Raw genomic sequence first — 22,767 nt, 5'->3', positions numbered from 1 at the left:
AGAATAGTCCACCAACCAAAAACATCTAGTCAACAGTGCCCCGTGGGCAGCGTCCTGTGACCACTGATGAAGGTCTAGAAGATGACCAACTCAAACAGTAGCAATAGATGAGTGATCGTCTCTGCCTTTACATCTACAAGGTGGACCAACTAGGTAGGACTGTCTAATAGAGTGGACAGTGAGTGGACACGGTATTTAAAAACTCCAGCAGTGCACTAACACACTAACACACCACCACCATGTCAGTGTCACTGCAGTGCTGAGAATGATCCACCACCTAAATAATACCTAATCAGTGGTGGTCCTGTGGGGGTCCTAACCATTGAAGAACAGGGTGAAAGCAGCTAAAAAGGTATGTAGAGAAACAGATGGACTACAGTCAGTAACTGTAGAACTTTAAAGTGCTTCTATATGGTAAGTGGAGCTGATAAAATGGACAGTGAGTGTAGAAACAAGGAGGTGGTTTTAATGTTATGGCTGATCGGTGTATGTGCAACATGCCACTGAAATGAACAAATATGATGTTGATCTTTGGATTTTATTATGACTAAAAGGTAAACTATGCCTAAACAAGGAAGATCATTTATCTCCCAATCTAGTTGTTTTCAGTTCCGGATTGTGAAAACACTGCAGCTTCAAGAATCAAAGAGAGCAGCGCGGCTTAGGTTCTCAATAACGATATCAACGTTTAACCTTCCATTCTTCAAGGGCGACATGGTAGCTCGCTGAGCAGCACTCTCACCTCACAGCAAGTAGATTTGATTTCCAGGTAGAGCGGTCCAGGTCCTTTTTGTTCTACGTGATTCTGCCCGCCTCCTCCGGGAGCTACAGTTTCCCTCCCCAGTCCAAATAGATGTAAGTTAGGTGATTGGAAAACTGTGTTGGAATGTCCAGTCAGTGGCTCTGTTGAGACTTAAGTGAGTTTGACCACTATTTAATGGTAAGCTAGTGCATTAGTTCGCTGTGTTACTTAAGCGCCCATGCTGATTGTACTTTTATCAAGCAGACTGGGAACCTTGGTTTCAAGGGCTCAATAAGTTTAGCTGAAGGTGCCTGGGACAGGCAGTGACCAAAGGTCTGTTTAAAAGGGGTCAGAGGTTTAACTCCATTTTGGGAGGATTGTCTACCTACACTCCACTAGAGACCCTATAGACAGGGGCGATTTAATGCACGGGCTTACCTGGGCTTCAGCCCAGGGGCCCCGAATAATTGAGGGCCCCGATTGGCTGTTTTATTTTTCATTTATTTTGTTATTTTGGTTAATAAGAATGGGGAAGCTTGATTGGTGGTTTCAGTTAAGCGGCGTGAACGTTAGAGCTAGTATGTGAGTGACATTCTGCTCAGCCAATCAGAATGCAGCACCAGGTTTATATATGTGCGTTCGGACGTCCTGCAGTTAGTTTAGTTAGACTCGCCTTGGTCCCGGCATGAAGTTCGGGTTCTGGAACTAGGTGGTATAAAGTGTTGTAACGCTCATTGAAGTCCTGACTAAACAGTTAAAGTGATTCTACCCTGTCGTGTGCCTTTATTCCCACACCTCCACCACCGCACAGTAGCATCCCCACCGGACAGCGGCTAGGTGAGCCGCCGTAGCATCTGGCTAATGCTAGCAGTAAAGTGCTGCGATAGTGAAAGTAAAAACACGACAATATTTTTGTAAAGTAAAATATAAAAATAACTAAAAGACAATGAAATATCAAAATACATGTAATCACAATACACAGTGAGTGCACAGCAAGGGATTTTGGGAATCTTTGTAACTTGCTTAACGTTACTAGACCTATATATACGTATATATACTGTATACTGTATACAATTATATATATAATTTTTTTTTGCACTGGGGCCCATGAGCTCCTAGTTACGCCACTGAACTCTGTTGTCTTGTGTTGTGTACTGATTATGAAAACTATATGTGGGGGCCCACAAGCAGCCGTAGCCCCTGGGCCCACAGGCAGGTTGAATCGCCTCTGCCTATAGAACATTATTTACTCAAACATTATTTCATAGCTTGGTCACACGGGCACCGCCTTTAGTCGAAACTTGTTGATCTGGTTTAAACCTGATTCCTACTTAAAAAGAAACTATAGACACTCTGCCTCTAAACAAAAACACAGGCCTATAGAAACACAACTTCAGGCAACCATTACATTTTATGAGGCTAAGGACAAAAAAGGCCACAGCATATTATAGACAGTCCCAAAACAAGAGAGAGAAAATTAGGGAATAACAGAATGAAAACAGCTATATATAAAGGTTAAAAAACTGTAACAAAAACTTGGAGAGGTGATAATTTAATTACCTTGAACATTCCAGCAAAACAAGTGGGATGTCCCTTAGACACAAAAAGTTTTCAACATGTTGTTGAAACTATGACTGAAAGAATTCATCATGCAAAATACTAGGTGATGATGGGATGCACACCCAGTGTAAGTCATTTAAAAGAGATGTCAGTCCTTTTGCACTCTGACAGAAACTGGATACAGCACTCTGTCAGATCTTTATACATCTCGAGAAACCAGGTGACAGAATGGCAGATTTTTGATGACAACAGTGTGATAGCAACATTTACTATAAAGTTTAGCTTTGAGGCACTGCAAGAATTTGCTTATGGTTAACACTCCCAATGACCGCTTTTTGAGTACGGGACAATGTCAGCTAAATATTAAAGTGGATGACATAAGGCAAAGGAATCTATCCAAACTGATCTTTAATGATTTTCATGTTTTCAACTATTTCAAATGCAGTCTGGTTGACATTATTAAGCTCAAACTTCCAGGCATGTGGGAAGATGTTTTATGTTTTTATTAGAAATATTAGAAAGCAAATAGGCTGTTCAATACAGTACACGATGGACTGCAGTGGTATGGTGTCACTGAACAGTTAAATCTAAATAAATAAAAATCAAACACTTAAAGATTGATGCCTGCAGAAAATTAATTAACATATTCAAAAACTTGTATTATGCGGCACAGAGCAATGAGAACAGGCAGAAGGTTGTCAGTTCAAGCCCCACCACTACTAGGTTGCCACTGTTGGGCCCTCAATTGCTTAGATTGTATACTGTAAGTTGCATTGGATAAAAGCGTCTGCTAAATGCCGAAAATGCAAATGTAGTACACTGCTTTAGCCAGCAAAGTAGTGGAATGTGTTTCAATCTTCACACATCTCACAAGTGGGTAGATGTTTTAAGTATTAGGGGCTGCCAACTAAATTTAAAAGTGTACACAAACACACACAGACACACACTGAAACAAATGGCATAACCAAGGGCAGTTGTAGCCTAGTGGTTAAGGTACTGGACTAGTAATCAAAAGGTTGCTGGTTCAAGCCCCACCACTACCAGGTTGCAACTGTTCGGCCCTTGAGCAAGGCCCTCAACCCTCAATTGTTTAGACAATATACTGTCACAGTACTGTAAGTCGCTTTGGATAAAAGCATCTGCTAAATGCCGAAAATGTAAATGTAAAAGGCTTGTTATATCCAATTTGTGCACAATTTTTACCATGCACTTGAGTTACTGTTAGGTGTGACAACATCTTTTAAATATAGTGGTTCACAATCAAGTCCCTGCCCAAATCTCTGTAAACAGTACAACAAAATCTGGGTTGTAGATGCAACATTGTCAGAGTTTTTGGCAACCTCTTGGGAATTTTAAGCATTAACATCCTTAATTGGCCAATCTACTGTTGAAGTAATACACTTTCTTAACCATTACTTACATATTAACAGAGATATTAATAAGCAAAAAATATAAATGCAACTAAAACTATGAAGTTCAGGACATACTGGCTATAAGTTCAGAATATACTGGCTGTTTAATACAGCGCATGATCAAGGCTGCAATATGAGGGGTTGAGTAAACATTTCATTTTCATCAACCGCTTCAACCCGATCGGGGTTATGGCGGGCCCGGTTTCACTGGCAAACACTGGGCACAAGGCAGCAAAACCCTGGACAGGGCGCCAATACATCGCATGGCTTCAGTCGAACCAGTATGCCAATACATAGACCCCCGGCAGAGACCCCCCATTCTCAGCAGTGGTGGGCCAGCATAATAAACAGCTTCACTACCCGAGTGCCAGGGTGTAAACAAACTGCCTGAGAAAAAACCCCCCCAAAAAACCCAATAATGACTGTTTTACTGTCTGAGTGCACACAATAACATTATATAGGTGTGTTTAATATCCAAAAACTGTATTATTACATCCACAATTTTTTGTGCACTGTTCTTTGCGTGTTTTTGCACAGATTTTACCTTTCACTTTAAACCTCGCCTTCTTACACTTGTCTTAAAAATGCCCCAGCACAAATGAAAATTCACAGATGAATTACAGAAAAAAATCTGTGTTTTTGTCTTGATTGGGATCCTTCGAATGCAAAATCTACACCGCTATGTCCCTTCTCGTAAGGTAAGGTCGTCGGATGCTGGTCTCCTGGTTGCTCCAAGGTTTAGGTTGACCACCATGGGTGGTACATCATTTAGTGTTGCTGCCCCTACGCTGTGGAACTCTCTTCCTCTTCGTCTCTCTAGCCTCTCTCTCTGAGTTTAAATCTCTTCTAAAAACGTTTATGTTTACTCAGCACTCTCACTTGTCTTTTTCTGTTTCTGTTTAATCTTGTTTGTTTGTGATTATGATTCCTATGTAATGCGTCCTTAGATACTATGAAAGGCGCTATATAAGTTGAATTTATAATACAATAACTATTTTATTTGTTGCTGTTTAGGGCTAAATGCTGAATTGAAAGTAATACGATTATCTGACTATAAATGCGTTTGTTAAAATTTGTTTTGGTAAAAAGTTGCTGTTTAATTATAATAACATAGTTGCATTGTTATTAATGCATTTGTCAAATATTTAAAACCCTTTATACACTGTATACACATTGCCATGGTGCCACCAATTACATGAAATTACCCCCACCCCCAAACCCCCCACCCCCGGAACCAAACTTTTAACCCAGTGCAGGTGTCTGTCTAGCCCATGATGCCATCCTGCCAAGTGTCCTCTTTTTTGAAAACCAAAATATGGTCACCATCAAATAGGAACTTGCTGTTGTTCTCACTCGCCTATATCCTCAATCCGCATTTCTTTACTTTTTAGCAAGCACTTTTTAAAATTTGGGATACAGCTCTTTTTTGGCTCCTTATTTTTCCTGATATATGTTTTATTTTAATTAATCTGCGTTGCACATGTGCTATCATTTAAAAAGTGATGTATAAGTTAAAATGTTATGATGACGTTTAAACGTCATGTAGCCTTATCGGCTAACGAAAATTGGGTTTTCTGTTTTGGGACTTGTGTACAGTTTTGACCTGGGCGCCTGTCATGATCCGGCCTTTTTTGCATAAATGTATAATGATACACAAGAACACAATAAATAATCCTGAATGCCACTGGCCTGACACTCCACTGGTCTAAATAGCCTCTCTGCCGACAGATATTATTAAATAGATAGAACAGTAGCCAAAAGTCCCACTTCCCTGATCCCTTCCAAAGTAATTTATCGAAACTGGTTTACTTGTTCGGTCGAAACAGGAGTAGTGCCATATATGGTTTTTTCGGAAATGAGATGAGCGCGTAAAAGTTGACGCCGCCCACATTGTGAATGCACCTGACGTCGCTTAGACGCGGATGTATAATTAGAGAGGTGTGCAGAACTACAGGTAGTTGTGCTCAGAACAAGGTGAGGCATAGAGAGTGAACGCGCTTTGGCTTTTTGAAGATATTTCTCTGTTCAGGACGAGTTATTTGGATATAATTACAAGTCATATCAAGAACAAGCGCTGTTTTTATAAGTGTCGTGTTTTTGGAATATTTTGAGAACCTTTTTGTATTTAGAGAGTTGAGAGTGAAGATGAAGGCCTTGTTTGCACTGTGTCTTGTGGCGTTTATCGCTGGAGCTTCTGCACAATGTAAGTACTTAAAACGAACCCGGCTTTGTGTTTCAAAGTTGGATTAATTATGTTAAACCTTTAATTACCCTGAGAATTTTTTTTTTTTATCAATTTGACTGTTAACGTCGACGTTGGGGGTTTTGGTGACTTGGTGCTTTAGAGAGTTGAGTTGAAGCAGAGAGTCGTTATTAAAGCCGGTTGGGTGGGGGAGGGGTGAGTTTCAACACTGGTTTCACTGCACCTGATTTGCTTTAGGTGAGTCACTTAAAATGGCCTCGACAGGTGCCACACCCAAGCCGTAGCACAATGCTTACTATGTTTTGTTGGTGCACAGTTCCAGCTAGTAACTGTTGTGACCAACGCTTCAACAAAAGCTGCTTTTGGTCCTCAATATAGCTGATACTTTTATGAAACAAATTCTAGTTTAGTAGATGCATATAGCAAATTAAATCAAACTGAATATTTTACACCCCTTAAGGAGTTTGTTTTAGCTGGATTAAACTCCAACTAGTTTCCCCTCTCTCATTTAATTCCCTCTCTATAGTGTGACTTTTGCACTCTTTCTTATTATAACCCTTAATCCTGCAGGCACATGCAAAACCATGAAGTGGGCAACCTGTGATGGAACGCCATGCAAATGTGAGGTTTTTATTGATACCAATGTAAAGCAGACTCTGGAATGTGAAAAATGTAAGTTTGTTTTTCTTTTTGTCATGTTGCCATCAGTGTTGTCTTGAGCAGCTGAGAACACAATTCTTTTTCCCCTCCATCCCTCCATGTAGTGGTGCCCAAATGCTTTCTTATGAAGGCTGAAATGTACCGTGCCAAGAACGGCCTGTCTACTAGAACCTTTGGTGGTAAGCCAGTCGACACTGCAATTGTGGATAATGATGGGATCTATGACCCAGTGTGTGAGAATAATGGCCGCTTCAAAGCTATCCAGTGCAATGGCACTGAAACCTGCTGGTGCGTGAACAGTGCTGGTGTCCGCAGATCTGACAAAGGAGACAAGAACCTGAAGTGTGAGCCAGTTGAGACCAAGTAAGTGTACTTTGCTGTTTAATTTCAGTGTTTTTCTTTTTGATATTTATCACTGACGATTTTTTTTTTTTTTTCTAGCTGGATTCGCCTTGAGTTGACGCACAATGAAACTAATGCTGCTTTGGATAGTGCCAAACTCAGAACGTATGTATAAATCCTAAAATTGTGTATAGTCTTGAACTCCTGGCTGTGCACTGATCTGACATGTTTTGCTCTGTGCTCCACAGTGGACTTGAAAATGCTGTCCTGGAACGTTATGGCCTGGCTAAGGGTTTTATTCAAGAGGTTCAGGTAAGAAGGGAGTAAATCCCAATTAAATGATTTGGTTATTGTCTGGTCCTTTTGTGGCCAAGACTATTAACAAGCTACTTTGTTTATAAAAAAAATAAACCTCCTCCTTCCCTCTGCCCTGTTACAATCTGGCTTTATCAATTAACAAGTTTAAGTTTAATTTGTAAATTAGCCACTGCTCACTTCCTTTTGTATTTCAGTATGAAAAAGCATCTCGTAGGATTCTTGTGGATCTCAAGAAATCTGATAATACAGACTTGGCTACTGTGGCTTACTACATGGAGAAAGATGTAAGCTCACTATACAATTAACTTGCCATTGTTTGATGGTTAGAAAAAAATTAATTTTTTTTTTTTTTTTTTTTTTTTTTTTTTTTTTTTTTGGTTCTAGGTCAAAGTCCTGCCCCTTTTCAAGGAACAAAACAAAATGGAGGTCAGCGTTGAAGGCAACAAAGTGCCCATGAAGAACATCCTGATCTACTATGTGGATGAAAAACCTCCTACCATGACCATGCAGAAACTGACTGGTGGTGTGATTGCTGTGATTGTGGTGGTTGCCCTGGCTGTGGTCATAGGCCTCCTTGTTTTGGTCAGTGAACCCTCTTGTATTAATATTAGTATACCTGCATAGTATTAATGATTTCTCATGTTTTAGACTAATTGATTTCTCCCCCCCAACAGTTTTTTATGAACAGACGAGAGAAGGCCCAGTACAGCAAAGCACAGGTAAGTTTTAGTTTGTACTATGACATGGTTTTAATTTTTAATGCCCCCACCCCATGCTCACCCAAGATGCATGGTAGCACAAACTTTCACCTTGAATAAAAGGCTTTAAGACACACTTGATCAATTATAGAGCTGTATTGACTGGATGCCATTATAACCCACCCTCACTATAAATTCCATCATTGCTTGGTGAATCCCAAATTAGCCTAGCATGCTAATTATTGCTGTGTCAAACCCAATATTGACTTTGTACAAATGTGATGTTCAGGTTGGCAAACTTGCAGAATCAGTATTGCTGAACCTCATTGGCTCCAAGTGTAAATAAATCAGAATAAATGCTTTTTAGATTTAATGTTTAAGCCATTTTCTGTTTTGCAAAAACTTTTCACCTGTAATTTAACTTTTCTCCTCCCTCTCTCAACAGGCAAGGGAGATGGATAACTTGTCTTAAAGACAAGATCTCTTCTACAGTTCTGTCTGCACAAGGATCATCTGTATATTGCTTGTTTTAATGTTGGTTGAACTTTAACAAGGGATTGAACAATTAGTGTCTGTTACATGCTCCATAATGTTTTTGAATAACATGGATGTCTTTGTTACGTTGTCTTAATTTGGCAGTCCAGCCTTTATCTCCTTTAAAGAGGAATGGACTTCTGCTTCAGTTTTACTGTCCATAGCCAGTGTGTCTTAGTTTTTAAAGTGTCAGTTACAATGAATATGTACAGTTTTTAAACCTTTTTTAAAATAAATGTTTATTAATAGTGTCTTGTATCTTCAATAATTCCAGTGTACCCCGACAAACTGATTTAAAGAGCAATCTGCTCCGTCTTGTTTTATGGTATGCAGACTGGCATGTGCACACCCTTTGTAGTGCCTAGCCTGACAAAAGGTATATAGGCATCTAAAATTTTATGTGAAGCTTTAGTTTACCTTTTATCTTTTTTTTTTTTTTTTTTTTTTTTTTTATCAAAACATTTTTTTGAAAGCAAGTAACCTTGCTAAAATAACTGGCACAATTAGGCAAGATGGGTAAATGGGGAAGGTTGCATTGTGTTCTCAGGGATGTTACTGAACCAACAATTGAGATTGTACTTGTATGTATGCCTCTTGCATTGTTTTAAATAAACTTTTTTTTTTGACCGTTTTATAAAACTGAACCATTTTAGTAATATTGAAACTGTTCTCATGCTAAATGTCAGGATACAAGTTTTAGACTTAAGCAATTGTCAGTGGACTGTAACTAAAACCCAGAACTAAGTATTGGCCTGTGGGAAAAACAACATTGTGAGTTCTATGCCCTTTTTTACCATGACCCCTCGGTTTTCAGCACAATAGGTTTTTTCCTCCTCCTCTTGTTCCCAGCCTGTAATTGGAACCCTAGGGCCTCTATTGCATGCCCACACTTGCATACTGCTTGTGACAACATAGCATAGTGCCACACACATCCTACCAATATACTGTTATTTTAAGATTAGGAATGCTGTTGCTCTGCTTATCAAATAGTTTTATATCCTATGTTTAAAAAAAAACAAACTTGGTTTTTGGAATAAAATAAAAAAAAAGTTTAGTAATAGTGAGGGTATAAATGGTCCTAGTGTGTAGAACCCAAGGTATTTGGGGTTTGGACCTCTGCTTTTGTGTACCAGCTTGAGTTTAGCATGCTCCCCAAGCCTATTTGTAGTGGTGTCTGGTATCAATCCTTTTAAACATATTGACAATATGTTTGTAATGAGTCCAGTGTCCCCAGTATAACCCTAGGACCACCCCTATGCCACTGTTTTGTTGAAATGCAGTTTTAAATACTTCTTATTTTTAGGCAGCTGGAAAATGTCAGCAAGTGACACCTGTTTCTAGAAACTGGCATATTTAAAGCAGTGTTTGCATAAGGCTAATTTCTGTGGTTAAAAACATCAGACTCACCACAGATCTGAATGCTGTATACAATAGGTCTAATAATGTTCACACTTTTCCTGATAAGTATGTTTTATATGTTGTAATACATTTTAAGTTGTCATATAGTCACAAATTAAATGTCCCAGGCCACTAATAAGCAAGCCTATGTTAACAGTGGTAAATTAAAAACCTTGAGAGCACCAAAACTTAAGGAACCCATCTTCTTTAGATGCCTGGACAATATTTGTGAAAATCAAAATATTACTTAAGAGTCAAAAATACTGCTGCTGGTTAGTAAAAAGGGCTCATGTAAAGAGCACCAGCTATTTAGCCTCTTAAGCAATTTTTGTACAAACGGAGTCTGCTTCTGCATCAAGAAATGCAACCTCTGTAGTATGCAAAGAGGATGTATTGATCCTGTGCAGAAATGCCAGTGAGTCTTTTGAGCCGAGTGTGATCCGAAATGGACCTTAAGTCCATGATTTAGCTTGTTTTTGGGAAAACGGATGGCAGATTCTACATGCCAAAAATAAAAAAGATTATCCAGACTGTTACCAAGGAAAAGTGCAAAAATTCAGCATCTATGATGGCATGGGGGGAGCATCAGTGCCCAGTGACCTGTATATATGTGAAGGTACCATTGATGTGGAGGCTTTTAATTTTGAAGAGACGTATGCTGCTGTCATGACAACATCTTCTCCCAGGAACTCCATGTCCATTTCAAGAGGTAAATGCCAGGAGCTGCATTTTGCAAGGCGTGGCTTTATAGACATTGAGTGCGTGTGAACTCTGTATCTGTTTTTTATTAATAATGTATTGTACATCATGAAGAGGAGAATTAGACAACTGCAACCACAGACAGTTAAACAGTTTAAGTTTTGTATAAAGCAAGAATGTGCAACAAATCCACTCACAAAACCGCAACAATTAGTATCTTCAGTTCAAGTGAACAAAATGGCGGTGACCCAGTAGTAAACTGTCCCAGCATTTTTTAGAGTGTGTTGCAAGTATTAAGTCCTAAATTTGTTTATATTTTAAAAATAGAATTACTGTCATGGAAACACTGAAAATCTTTTCTTTATCCTTTTTGTGAATTATTAAATTACAGATTTTAGTGTCCTAACTTTTCTAAAAATGGGGTTTATATTTTATTGTCTTAGTGCATTTTAAAAATAGTAAAATGTTAGTGTAAACAGTGCATATTATGTAAACCAAACCTAACAGGGCAAAATCTTTATTTCATAAAAAATTTTTTATCAGTATAATTTGTATATTAAAAAAAAACTACAATCAACCTCATGCTTAAACATTACATTTCACACTCTGTCTGCATTTATCATTTTTTGTCATGTTGGGTGTTTCTACTTAATACTAAGCAAGGCTAAAATATCTATTAATTGCTAACATTTTCATATAGTTTTTGGTCTTTAATGGAAAACGAGTGCCTGCTAAACATTGTTAATTTGTGAATTACTGAAATTAACTTAAATCCCAGGTTGTGGCACAATTGTGTAAAAAAAGTATTGCTTTCATGAAATATTTTTATGGCCCTGTGTACACAAGACTTCATAGTCATAATAGAGTCTAGTCAGTGACAGAACAAAGGCTGATGTTGAGTTAATGAACATTATATCCAATGTGGGCTTCTTTATTAAGAAAAAAACACTGTCACAAAGATCAGTGCTGAAAGTTCAGCCTGCGTGAGTACACGTTTGCTGTTTGGAATCAGGTTTGACCGGCCTGACCAGTTTCGGAGGGTTAACACTGGGCTTGTTTTGCCCAAGGCCTGTTTCTGTGCTCTCAGTATCTGCTTAGCTGTGAGACATTTAATTTGGATGGAAAAATGTGTTAACATTTAACTTGCAAACTCCTGAATGACTAATTTGTCAATAAAAATTAACAGGCTCTTCTAAAGGAAGTCCTAACTTCAAATCCTCAATATCATTGTGACTTTCCAACCATGAACTACAGACAATACAGACCTACCTCTAGTTTCGAGAGTCTAAAAACATTTAATGGCTTTAAATTTATGCAAATGTAAACAAACCATGTGCAAATATTGTTTTTTTATGTTCCTGAGTTAGCATTTCACATATTAAAACACTTTTTAAAAGCTTCATATTTTTGTTCTTGAATCCATTCAATGTTTACTGATTTTCATCTTACAGGACACAACTTATTAACTGAAAGTACAAGTAGTGCTCTAATTCAATCTCTTCCTGTTTTCCCTTTGTTTGTGCTCTTGTTATTCACAGTCATTTCTCCAACACAGACTGCATCTGGTTTCAGGGACCAGTTCAAACAAGTTTGGGTGTGTCACAGGTAAGCCTTTTCTCTGAAACAGAGTCACTCTTGGTTTTATGGTAATGAAGGGAGGTTCTAAAAAGCCAATGAGAGAAGATACTGGTAACAGTGGGAGGGACATCATACTGACATCAATATTGGCGCTATTATTACCACTATTATTGGCACAGTGAAACCTGTGCAGCATATCAGAATTTTGGTTCTGTCCCTGTCAAAAACATTACATTAATAATTACATCACATGTTTAGTTAACATACCACAACAACACATTCAACACATCCAGCACACAGCAAGGCACACGTCCAGGGTATTCCTGCCTCGTGCTCAGTGTTTCAGGTGAACCGAAAATGATACCCACCACAACCTTGACCAGGATAAATTGGTTGATGACAATGAAAAATGAAATGAAATAAAAAAAATTTGACACTTGCCTACACTACCAGTGCTTTTTGTGTCACTTTGTAATACAGCAAGTTTCATGCTTAAATACAGTGTCTGTAGTGTAGTTGTCATGTTATACCATACAGATAAAAATATTTAGTCTAATTTTTACCAGCTTTATTTACACATTATAACCCTTATCATTAAAGTGAAAGTAACACTCTTAAAACTTTTAAAGTATTATTATTGAATTAGTAAAATACCTGGCTTGGATAAGTAACTAGACCCTTTAGAGTAACCATTATAAACTTACTCAGGTGTTTTTGGTTACTTCAGAATAAAAATTAACCATGGTTGGAAAGGTGCTTTCAAAATGTGCTTTTAAAGTAGTGGAAGGACACAAGTTAGAATACCAAGTTTTCAGAGGCTGTATGGCTAAAATTGGTCAGTCTGTGCATGTGACGACAATCTCATAAGCTTTACACAAAGCTGGCCTGTGTGGCAGGGTGGCAGGAAAGAAGCTGCTCCTGAAAAAGTGGCATGCTGAAAGACTGAAAGTACCAGGTTGAAATACAATGTAGATGGTGACCAATCCATTGAAGGGAATCACTTATCCATTTACTTACTTTAATTCATATTTTTCCCCCTCTTTTTTCCCCAATTTTTATCCCCCAGTCACGTCGTATCCAATTACGTTATGAATTATGATTGCGTCCTCTATACTGATTCGACCCTTCACTGCTGACTGAGGACGCCTCTCAACTGACATGCGCCCCATCCGGTACGCACAGTCAGTACATATAGTGCATTTTTCACCTGCACGAGTCGAGTTCATACACTTGACGGGCACTGTGTATGGAGGGCCACACCCCCATCAGCATTATTCCTCAGCTCTGTGCAGGTGCCATCAGTCAGCCATCAGGGGCCGCAGTCGCACCAGTCATGAGGACCTATGAGCCGACTTTCTTACCCTCTAACCCTGAACAACAGCCAATCATTGCTCATGCAGCCGCCCAGCCCAGTCGGAAAGGCAGAGCTGAGATTCGATTCGAAACCCCAACTCTGGTGAGCTAGCGTACTTTACCGCTGTGCCACCTGAGCGGCTATTGGCATGTTTTTAAGCGGTAGAAGAAAACTGTGGTAACCAGATGCATAGGTAAAACAAACAAAGTGTAATACCGAGAGAACATACCAAACTCAAACAACAGTAATCTGACAGTCACAAATAAAATATAAACACAAAAATAACAACAAAAATAGTCGCACAGCTGCTATCACTATTATTGTTATTATTATTTAATTTTTTCCATTTGATTCTTATGTTTTACCCCCACTTCATCCTGTTCAGAACAGCTGTGGGCCTGGCTTCCCTGAAATCACTGGGCACAATACCCTTAACAGAACGCCTTTTCATCACATGGCCTCTGTAAATCCATTTATTTTTGTATATATATCTTATCAATTGAGCACACATTATTTACAAGACAGTTCTCATATTTAACACATGCTCCTCCTAGACAGGAATGCTTGTAATTTCTTTTGGTCCTCCTCTTTACTTTTGAATGAAACATTTTATGTTTGTGCAACTACAACATGTTCATACAGTTCCTTTACAGGAAGTGTTTAATCCAGCCTATACTTTGGAATGTTCTGAATTATAAAACGGATAGTTCCTGTCCTAATTGATTGGCTGAGCTGCGTTCGAAGCCGTTGTAAAATTAAGCTATAGAACACGAGAGGGAGTGTGTTATCGCGAATAACATCACGGCTGTGATTTGGACGCAGGCACGAGCCGAAGGCGACAGTTTTTTACAAAATAAAGAAAGAAAATAAATCAAAGAAGCCCTGAATTTCATATTGAATATGCTTTAATATTGACAGTACCTTCCGCCAAAAAGTAGTTCCACAACGAATGAGTTGCTGCTATGCAATGGTAAAAATTCCCTACCCTGCCTTAACACAGTAGACTAAAAAGGCATATAGTTTAACACTACAAAGCAGACATCTCAAGTTGCAAAAACTCATTTCAGGGAGGTAAGAAGAACAAGAAGAAGAGGGCAAGAACCTCCGAAGGGAAAAAAAAGAAATAAAAAACCTCACACACCAAACCACACACACCAAAGGATATGGGTGATAACAGAACTTTTAGGAGCTGCTAACTGGGCTATTAAGCTAACTGTTCGTGTTACAAACACATTAATGTTCCCTACATAGTGCACTAGATTGTGTATCAGCTCACGGATTTATGTTCCCTACATAGTGCACTAGATAGTGAATTAGACAATTGGTTATGTTTCCCACATAGTGCGCTAGATTGTGTATCAGATCACGGGTTAATGTTCCCTACATAGTGCACTAGATAGTGAATTAGACAATTGGTTATGTTCCCTACACAGCTTGTATATCAGATAACGCATTCATGTTCACTACATAGTGCACTAGACAATATATTAGACAATTGATTTATGTTCCCTACACAGTGCGCTAGATTGTATATCAGATAACGGATTTAAAACGCGATCAGGAAAAAACTTCGCCTGCGTGTGTGTTTGTGTGCATGAAGCTTGTCGTTACTGGCAACGCGTCAGCGGAGTAATACAGTTGTGGTGTGAAAAGGCTGTGCTGTTATCACGAATATCAGCACGGTAGAACGCTTCTCAACCAATCAGATTTTAAGGTCGGAACTAACTGTTGTATAATCCCCGATATACGCACACCTATGATCACCTCACATCATTCCATATTAATATGCCACTGAAAAGAAAAAGTACAAACTTGGTTGAACACTATTTTAACTCATGTACTATACATGGAAATGTCCAGATTAATATAAACAGTAATCCTAATCATTAAGCGGGTGTTTAGTCCAAGAAATAGTGAAATAGTGTAATACTGTTTGGGAGGAATGTTTATTGTGAATGTTATGTTCGCCCTCAAGTTGCCTAGCAACACTGTTAATGGACTACCTGATTTCACGGAAGAATGCTTTTTGTCAGTGTTTTTGTAAATAAAAACATTTATGAATTGAACATTGTTGTATTTTATTATATTTTATGTTGACCGCCATTTTATAATAAAGCAATAAGCCACGAGAGACCGTGCGTTACTGCGATTTTATCACGGGGAAGGTTGTTTTTCCTCGTGATAAAATCATAGCAGTAACGCACGGTCTCGAGTGGCTTATTACTTTATTTTAGTGTAAACATATTTAAATACAAACTACATTTTAAGTTTATACTTTTTGTACAATGCAGCAAAAAGAATCTGATTGTTAATTCTCTTAAACTTCTATTTAATTGACTGAAAATAAAATGGTAAAATGTTTAATTTTAATTTAATTTAATGCTAATTTTTTTAGACCAACTTAATTGTATTTTGTAGGGATAAACAAACTGAGAATTTGATGCCAGCAATAGAGAAGTACATCTTTGTTACTTTAACATTTATATTAATTACAATTTTCAATAACTTGGGAAATCAGAACACTATTTATTGCTTTAATCTTGTTTGATTCAAAACTTCAGCTGCTCAAAATTATGTGGTCACTCTTGTCTGATTCTTGTTTTAATGATGCACTATACATTTTCTACAGGAAAAACATGTGGACTGCAGGCAGGCCTGTCAAGCATGCACATTTTGTGCCTATGAAACCACACTGTTGTAGCATGTGCAAAATGAGGCGTGGTATTGTCTTGCTGAAGTATCCATGAACTTTCAAGAAAAAGATGACAACATATCCCAATCCCTTTATACCAGTGGTACATCAATGGTACATCAACACCTTCTCACATAGGCAAGGGCGCCACGGTGGTAAGTGGGTAGCACTGTCGCCTCACAGCAAGAATGTCCTGGGTTCGATCCCCAGGTAGGGCGGTCCGGGTCCTTTCTGTGCAGAGTTTGCATGTTCTCCCCGTTTCTGCGTGGGTTTCATCCGGGAGCTTTGGTTTCCTCCCACAGTCCAAAGACATGCTAAATTGTCCATGACTGTGTTCGAAATAACCTTGTGTGAACTGATTAATCTTGTGTAATGAGTACTACCGTTTCTGTCATGAATGTAACCAAAGTGTAAAACATGACATTAAAATCCTAATAAAACAAACAAGTCACACATGCCATAGGCACTGATGCAGCCCCCTAGCATGGCCGATGTTGGCTTTTGCACCTTTTGCTGATAACAGTCAGGATTATCCTTTTCATCTTTGTCACAGAACTCAAGGTTCATTTTTCTCATCTGACCACAGCACATGTTCTACTGTCTTTAAGTCCTATTGAATTTCTGCATACAATTGATGCCTGGCTTTTTCTTTCTGTAATAGTAATAGTTTGCATTTCTGGATGCTGCAGCAATATGTGCTAATTACAGTGTATCACAAAAGTGAGTACACCCCTCACATTTCTGCAGATATTTAAGTATATCTTTTCATGGGACAACACTGACAAAATGACACTTTGACACAATGAAAAGTAGTCTGTGTGCAGCTTATATAACAGTGTAAATTTATTCTTCCCTCAAAATAACTCAAAATACAGCCATTAATGTCTAAACCACCGGCAACAAAAGTGAGTACACCCCTAAGAGACTACACCCCTAAATGTCCAAATTGAGCACTGCTTGTCATTTTCCCTCCAAAATGTCATGTGATTTGTTAGTGTTACTAGGTCTCAGGTGTGCATAGGGAGCAGGTGTGTTCAATTTAGTAGTACAGCTCTCACACTCTCTCATACTGGTCACTGAAAGTTCCAACATGGCACCTCATGGCAAAGAACTCTCTGAGGATCTTAAAAGACGAATTGTTGCGCTACATGAAGATGGCCAAGGCTACAAGAAGATTGCCAACACCCTGAAACTGAGCTGCAGCACAGTGGCCAAGATCATCCAGCGTTTTAAAAGAGCAGGGTCCACTCAGAACAGACCTCGCGTTGGTCGTCCAAAGAAGCTGAGTGCACGTGCTCAGCGTCACATCCAACTGCTGTCTTTGAAAGATAGGCGCAGGAGTGCTGTCAGCATTGCTGCAGAGATTGAAAAGGTGGGGGGTCAGCCTGTCAGTGCTCAGACCATACGCCGCACACTACATCAAATTGGTCTGCATGGCTGTCACCCCAGAAGGAAGCCTCTTCTGAAGTCTCTACACAAGAAAGCCCGCAAACAGTTTGCTGAAGACATGTCAACAAAGGACATGGATTACTGGAACCATGTCCTATGGTCTGATGAGACCAAGATTAATTTGTTTGGTTCAGATGGTCTCAAGCATGTGTGGCGGCAATCAGGTGAGGAGTACAAAGATAAGTGTGTCATGCCTACAGTCAAGCATGGTGGTGGGAATGCCATGGTCTGGGGCTGCATGAGTGCAGCAGGTGTTGGGGAGTTACATTTCATTGAGGGACACATGAACTCCAGTATGTACTGTGAAATACTGAAGCAGAGCATGATCCCCTCCCTCCGGAAACTGGGTCGCAGGGCAGTGTTCCAGCATGATAATGACCCCAAACACACCTCTAAGACGACCACTGCTTTATTGAAGAGGCTGAGGGTAAAGGTGATGGACTGGCCAAGCATGTCTCCAGACCTAAACCCAATAGAACATCTTTGGGGCATCCTCAAGCGGAAGGTGGAGGAGTGCAAAGTCTCGAATATCCGCCAGCTCCGTGATGTCGTCATGGAGGAGTGGAAAAGCCTTCCAGTGGCAACCTGTGAAGCTCTGGTAAACGCCATGCCCAGGAGAGTTAAGGCAGTTCTGGGAAATAATGGTGGCCACACAAAATATTGACACTTCAGGAACTTTCACTAAGGGGTGTACTCACTTTTGTTGCCGGTGGTTTAGACATTAATGGCTGTATATTGAGTTATTTTGAGGGAAGAATAAATTTACACTGTTATATAAGCTGCACACAGACTACTTTTCATTGTGTCAAAGTGTCATTTTGTCAGTGTTGTCCCATGAAAAGATATACTTAAATATCTGCAGAAATATGAGGGGTGTACTCACTTTTGTGATACACTGTAAGTACTACAGAGCTTATGTGGCTATTTTTATCACAGTAGTATGCCTTTCTAATGCAATACTGTCTGAGAGCTTGAAGGTCCAGCACATTCAAGAGTGGTTTCTACATGGACTAAGATTGTTTTAAATTCTTTGAATCGTTTCACAATATCTTGTACAGTAGATGGTAAAACACCTTTGTTTTTCATTAAGAAATATTCTTTTAGAACTGATTGACAATTCTCGTTAGAAGTTTGGCTGGATGGGGTGAGCCACGGCCCATATTTGTTAGTAAAGACTAAGCCTTTAGTGCATCCTTCTTTTATTTCCAGTCATGATGCCCTCACTTCTTACCAATTTACTTATTGTTGAATATTTCAAAACAGTGTAACGTGAATATTTTATACACATTTCACTATTATTTTCCCCATTTTAACTTTTTCTTATTGTGCTGCACTCATCAAATTCTACATTTGTTTATATTTTGTTTACATTGTCAACATTGTCATTTTTATTACTTTTGTCAGTTGAAGGTTCAAGAGGATTAACAAATCAGAGATTATTGTTTTGGGTGGCACGGTGGCTCAATGGGTAGCACTGTCGCCTCACAGCAAGAAGTTCCTGGGTTTGATGCCGAGGCGGGGCGGTCTGGGTCGTTTCTGTGCAGAGTTTGCATGTTCTCCCCTGCGTGGGTTTCATCCGGGAGTTCCGGTTTCCGCTCACAATCTAAAAACATGCAGTCAGGTTGATTGGAGAGACTGAATTGCTGAATTGACTGAAGTGTATGTGTGGGTGTATGTGTGTCTGCCCTGCGATGGACTGGTGCCCCGTCCAGGGTGTTACTGTGTGCCTTGCGCCCGTTGAAAAGCTGGAATATGCTCCAGCACCCCCAGCGACCCTAATTGGATAAGCGGTTAAGAAAGTGAGTGAGTGAGATTATTGTTTTTATTGTATACAAAATGAAAATTCTGTAAATTGACTTCATACATTTGATTACATTTCTTAATGTAATTCATTAACTGTAATTGATTCTGTTGCTTAGCTTTTGCATTTTTTTGAGATAATGTTGTTTGGTTTAGCACATGGACTATGAGTGAAAACCTAGTGAGCTGCCTTGCTGTCTTACTGCCTACATAGGCAGCTACCTCAGTAGAGAGGATTCTAATAAGTCAATGACTTATAAGGCAAGTTATTCGAGTTTTCGCTTACTACTAACTAATACTAACACAGTTAGCATCATGACATTCAAACCAATGGGATGGGGTGGCACAGCGCGCTAGCATGTCAATCCTCCGTGTACTGAAAATGGTTAAATTAGCTGACAAGCCCGATTTTGCAAATAAATGACACTTGTGTAAGTTTATACAAATAAAAAATCAATAATAATTTATTTACATTTGAAAATGTACTAAATGCTGGGATTGCCTTCACCACTAAGGCAGTACTGGATGCTCACCCGTTCTAGATACCGAACTAGTGAGCATATTAAGGCATCTAAGAATTCGAACAGCCTTCTTCTCGGGAGCGCGCGTAGGATGACATAAAAGGCTGTCTATGTAGAGAGCTCACTAGGTTTTCGAACACACTCTATAACACCTGTGTTTAATACCTGTGACTTCCCTGTGTACTTCATAATCTATTTTGTACAGGGAATTAAAAACATGAGTATTGTTCCCCATACATTGTTATACTTAAATAGAGAGCATGTAAAAATGCAAATTATTTTGCAACTTCCTATTTTAGTACCCTGGAGCGGTTGCTATTTTAAATATTTAAATATTAATGCACACCCACTTTCAGGGTCTCACTCTCCACCAGCTATATAAAAACAGCCAGACTCAGAAATCCTTGGATTGTTTGTTAACCATGCCAAATTTATTTACAGCAGCTATTAGAGAATATGTGTAGTGTTGATTTGTTTTTATTGTTGTGTTTTTTATTTCTGTAAAAAGTTACAGATTGTGTGTGAAGTACATTCTAACTGCAGAATGCAACCTTGGGAATTGATATAGTTAGAGACCCATTTAATAGAATCTTCTTTCGAGTAACTTGCTGTTTCCTCTACCAAAGTCATAGTTCAGAAAAGGTCCATTTGAATACAAAAAGTATGTTAATTCATGTTAGCATACAAATAATTATTTGGTCATGGCAACCCTGACCTGAAATACTAACATAATTAAGCAATACCTTATATACAATGCAGTCTGCAGTGTTATCCAGTTTTGTTATTTAAAATCATATTTCTTGTTTGTGACACAAATAGTGAAATACAGCTCCAACACCATTGTCAAGTTTACACTTAACAATCATGGGCAATGAGGAACCATATAGGGGGGAAGTGACGCTTCCTAAAGTGGTGCACCATGAACTGTGTAATTTCTACAGGTCCCCAACCTGTGGGGAGCATCCTGACAAGCTGCATTACGATTGGTTATGACAGCACCACTGCTGCAGAATATAAAGTCCTGCACAGGTTGATAAAAATTGCCCAGCACATCAGCACAACTGCCCTCCCACTTTTACAGGACACCTACAACACAAGATGCCAAAGAAAAGACATCAATATCTCCTCTGACCCTACACACCGCTCTGTTCCAACCTCTGCCATCCAGAAAGAGATACCGAAACATTAGTGCAAGAACTACCAGATTCAAGAACAGTTTTTACCCATGAGCTGATTAACTGGTGACACCAGCAGCACCAGATGCTCCCAGTTTACTCAGCATATCTACATACTAGCTTATAAGACTGTATACACATTGCACTTTACTAGAACTCTATATGCTCAAACATTTAAGCTGTTTACTCACTATACTGTACTTAAAGGTTTATGCTATAAGCTATACTTAAACATTAAGTTGCTAATGCTCAATTACTTTGAGCACTTTGCATTGTGCACTTTGTAAATATAACAAAGCGACTTACAGTATAGGCAATTCAGGGTTAAGGACCTTGCTCAGAGGCCCAACAGTGGTAATCTGGCAGTGGTGGGGTTTGAACCAGCAACCTTCTGCTTATTCGACCAATACCTTAACTGCTAGGCTATAACACACACATCATTAGGTGTCCAAAATACGACAGCTTAGCTATCAAGGTAGAGTTTACCAGCACTAAAGTTCAAAGGCATCCAGATTTCATCATGTCCCACTTTTTATAGTCCAGCTTTAATATTTTATTGAAAGATATTTTCCATTTTTTTTACTCTACCAATCTGGCTCCTTTCTCTCTCCTATCTGAAGAGGGCCTCACATGTGGATACTTGCTGTGGAGTGGCGGTTATTTTCAGTTTACTGTCAATCCTGGTTTGTTCTGGGTTTCCTTTTGTACTCTTTTTCCAAGAAATCTTCACTCTTTCCTGCCTGTATCCACTTTCTCCTTTGTGGGCTGTGGATGATTTGTGCATTTCATTTGTTTCTGTTATTTTGACCACCTTCTTTATTTTCAAATTAGCCTTTTTGTTTGTGACATTTAGCCACAGTATTGTTCTACATTGGTTAAGTATTCTGTATATTGGGTTCATTTACATTCCTTGTAGGTGCAGGGCTTCACCTCGCACCTCAGTGGCTAGGCACAACCCGCCCTGTTATAGAATGTGTGAGTGTGAATTTCCTGCAATGAATTAGCAACCCTTCCAAGTTCTTGTCACATGCCTATTGTTTTCGAGTGGTGCAGGACCATGGTTGCTTTTGAGCTTTTTATGTCTGATTTGTGCTTGAATTTTTATTTTCTTTGCTTACCGTACCCCACCACTGATTCTAGGAATTCCTAAAAAGATGTTTTATACTACTTTACCATCACTGTGCTTATGTGGAAAAGGTCACAACCTCAGCTGCCATTCTGAACATGTTTGTCTATAGTGCTTTGTGGTGGAAGTTATCCAGAACCTGCTTCACAATCTGCATTGATGTTTTCTCTCCAGGACGTTTTCTCTGCTGCATTGGGAAAATCTTCAAACTACACCAATGGGAATTTATAAACATATTAACCAAAATCAACTAGACATGACACCAAAGACATTTTGAATTTGATAATAGCTTGCTGCATGAATCTAGGGAATCTAGCTATGATGGCTGTACATTGTATAGTGTGTTAGGTCTATTTATGCTGAATCTGTGACACACCTAAGCAAGCAGAGTGGACATCTCTAGAGCAAGTTCTTTGTTTACAGGGAAATGACCTGCTGCAATCTGATTAGTTTTGTAGGCCAAGAGCAGACATTCTCTTTAATATCTCCTCTTAGCTGCTGAGTAA

General features: G+C 39.0%; 1 protein-coding gene across 1 annotated transcript; it reads left to right on the top strand.

The window, feature by feature from the left end:
• The first annotated feature begins 5,688 nt into the window (after nt 1-5,688).
• Nucleotides 5,689-9,108, top strand: epcam (epithelial cell adhesion molecule). Its single transcript, XM_062995049.1, has 9 exons — nt 5,689-5,917; nt 6,488-6,589; nt 6,682-6,940; nt 7,019-7,084; nt 7,168-7,231; nt 7,432-7,521; nt 7,622-7,819; nt 7,912-7,956; nt 8,381-9,108. Exons 1-9 carry the CDS (start codon nt 5,860-5,862, stop codon nt 8,405-8,407), a joined length of 909 nt encoding a protein of 302 aa, XP_062851119.1. The 5' UTR covers nt 5,689-5,859; the 3' UTR covers nt 8,408-9,108.
• Nucleotides 9,109-22,767: the final 13,659 nt, after the last annotated feature.

Source organism: Trichomycterus rosablanca, chromosome 5 (genome assembly GCF_030014385.1).
Source record: "Trichomycterus rosablanca isolate fTriRos1 chromosome 5, fTriRos1.hap1, whole genome shotgun sequence".
NCBI classification, from domain to species: domain Eukaryota; kingdom Metazoa; phylum Chordata; class Actinopteri; order Siluriformes; family Trichomycteridae; genus Trichomycterus; species Trichomycterus rosablanca.
The sequence above is the reverse complement of the archived record's forward strand: the minus strand, read 5'-3'. Positions and strand labels throughout refer to the sequence as shown.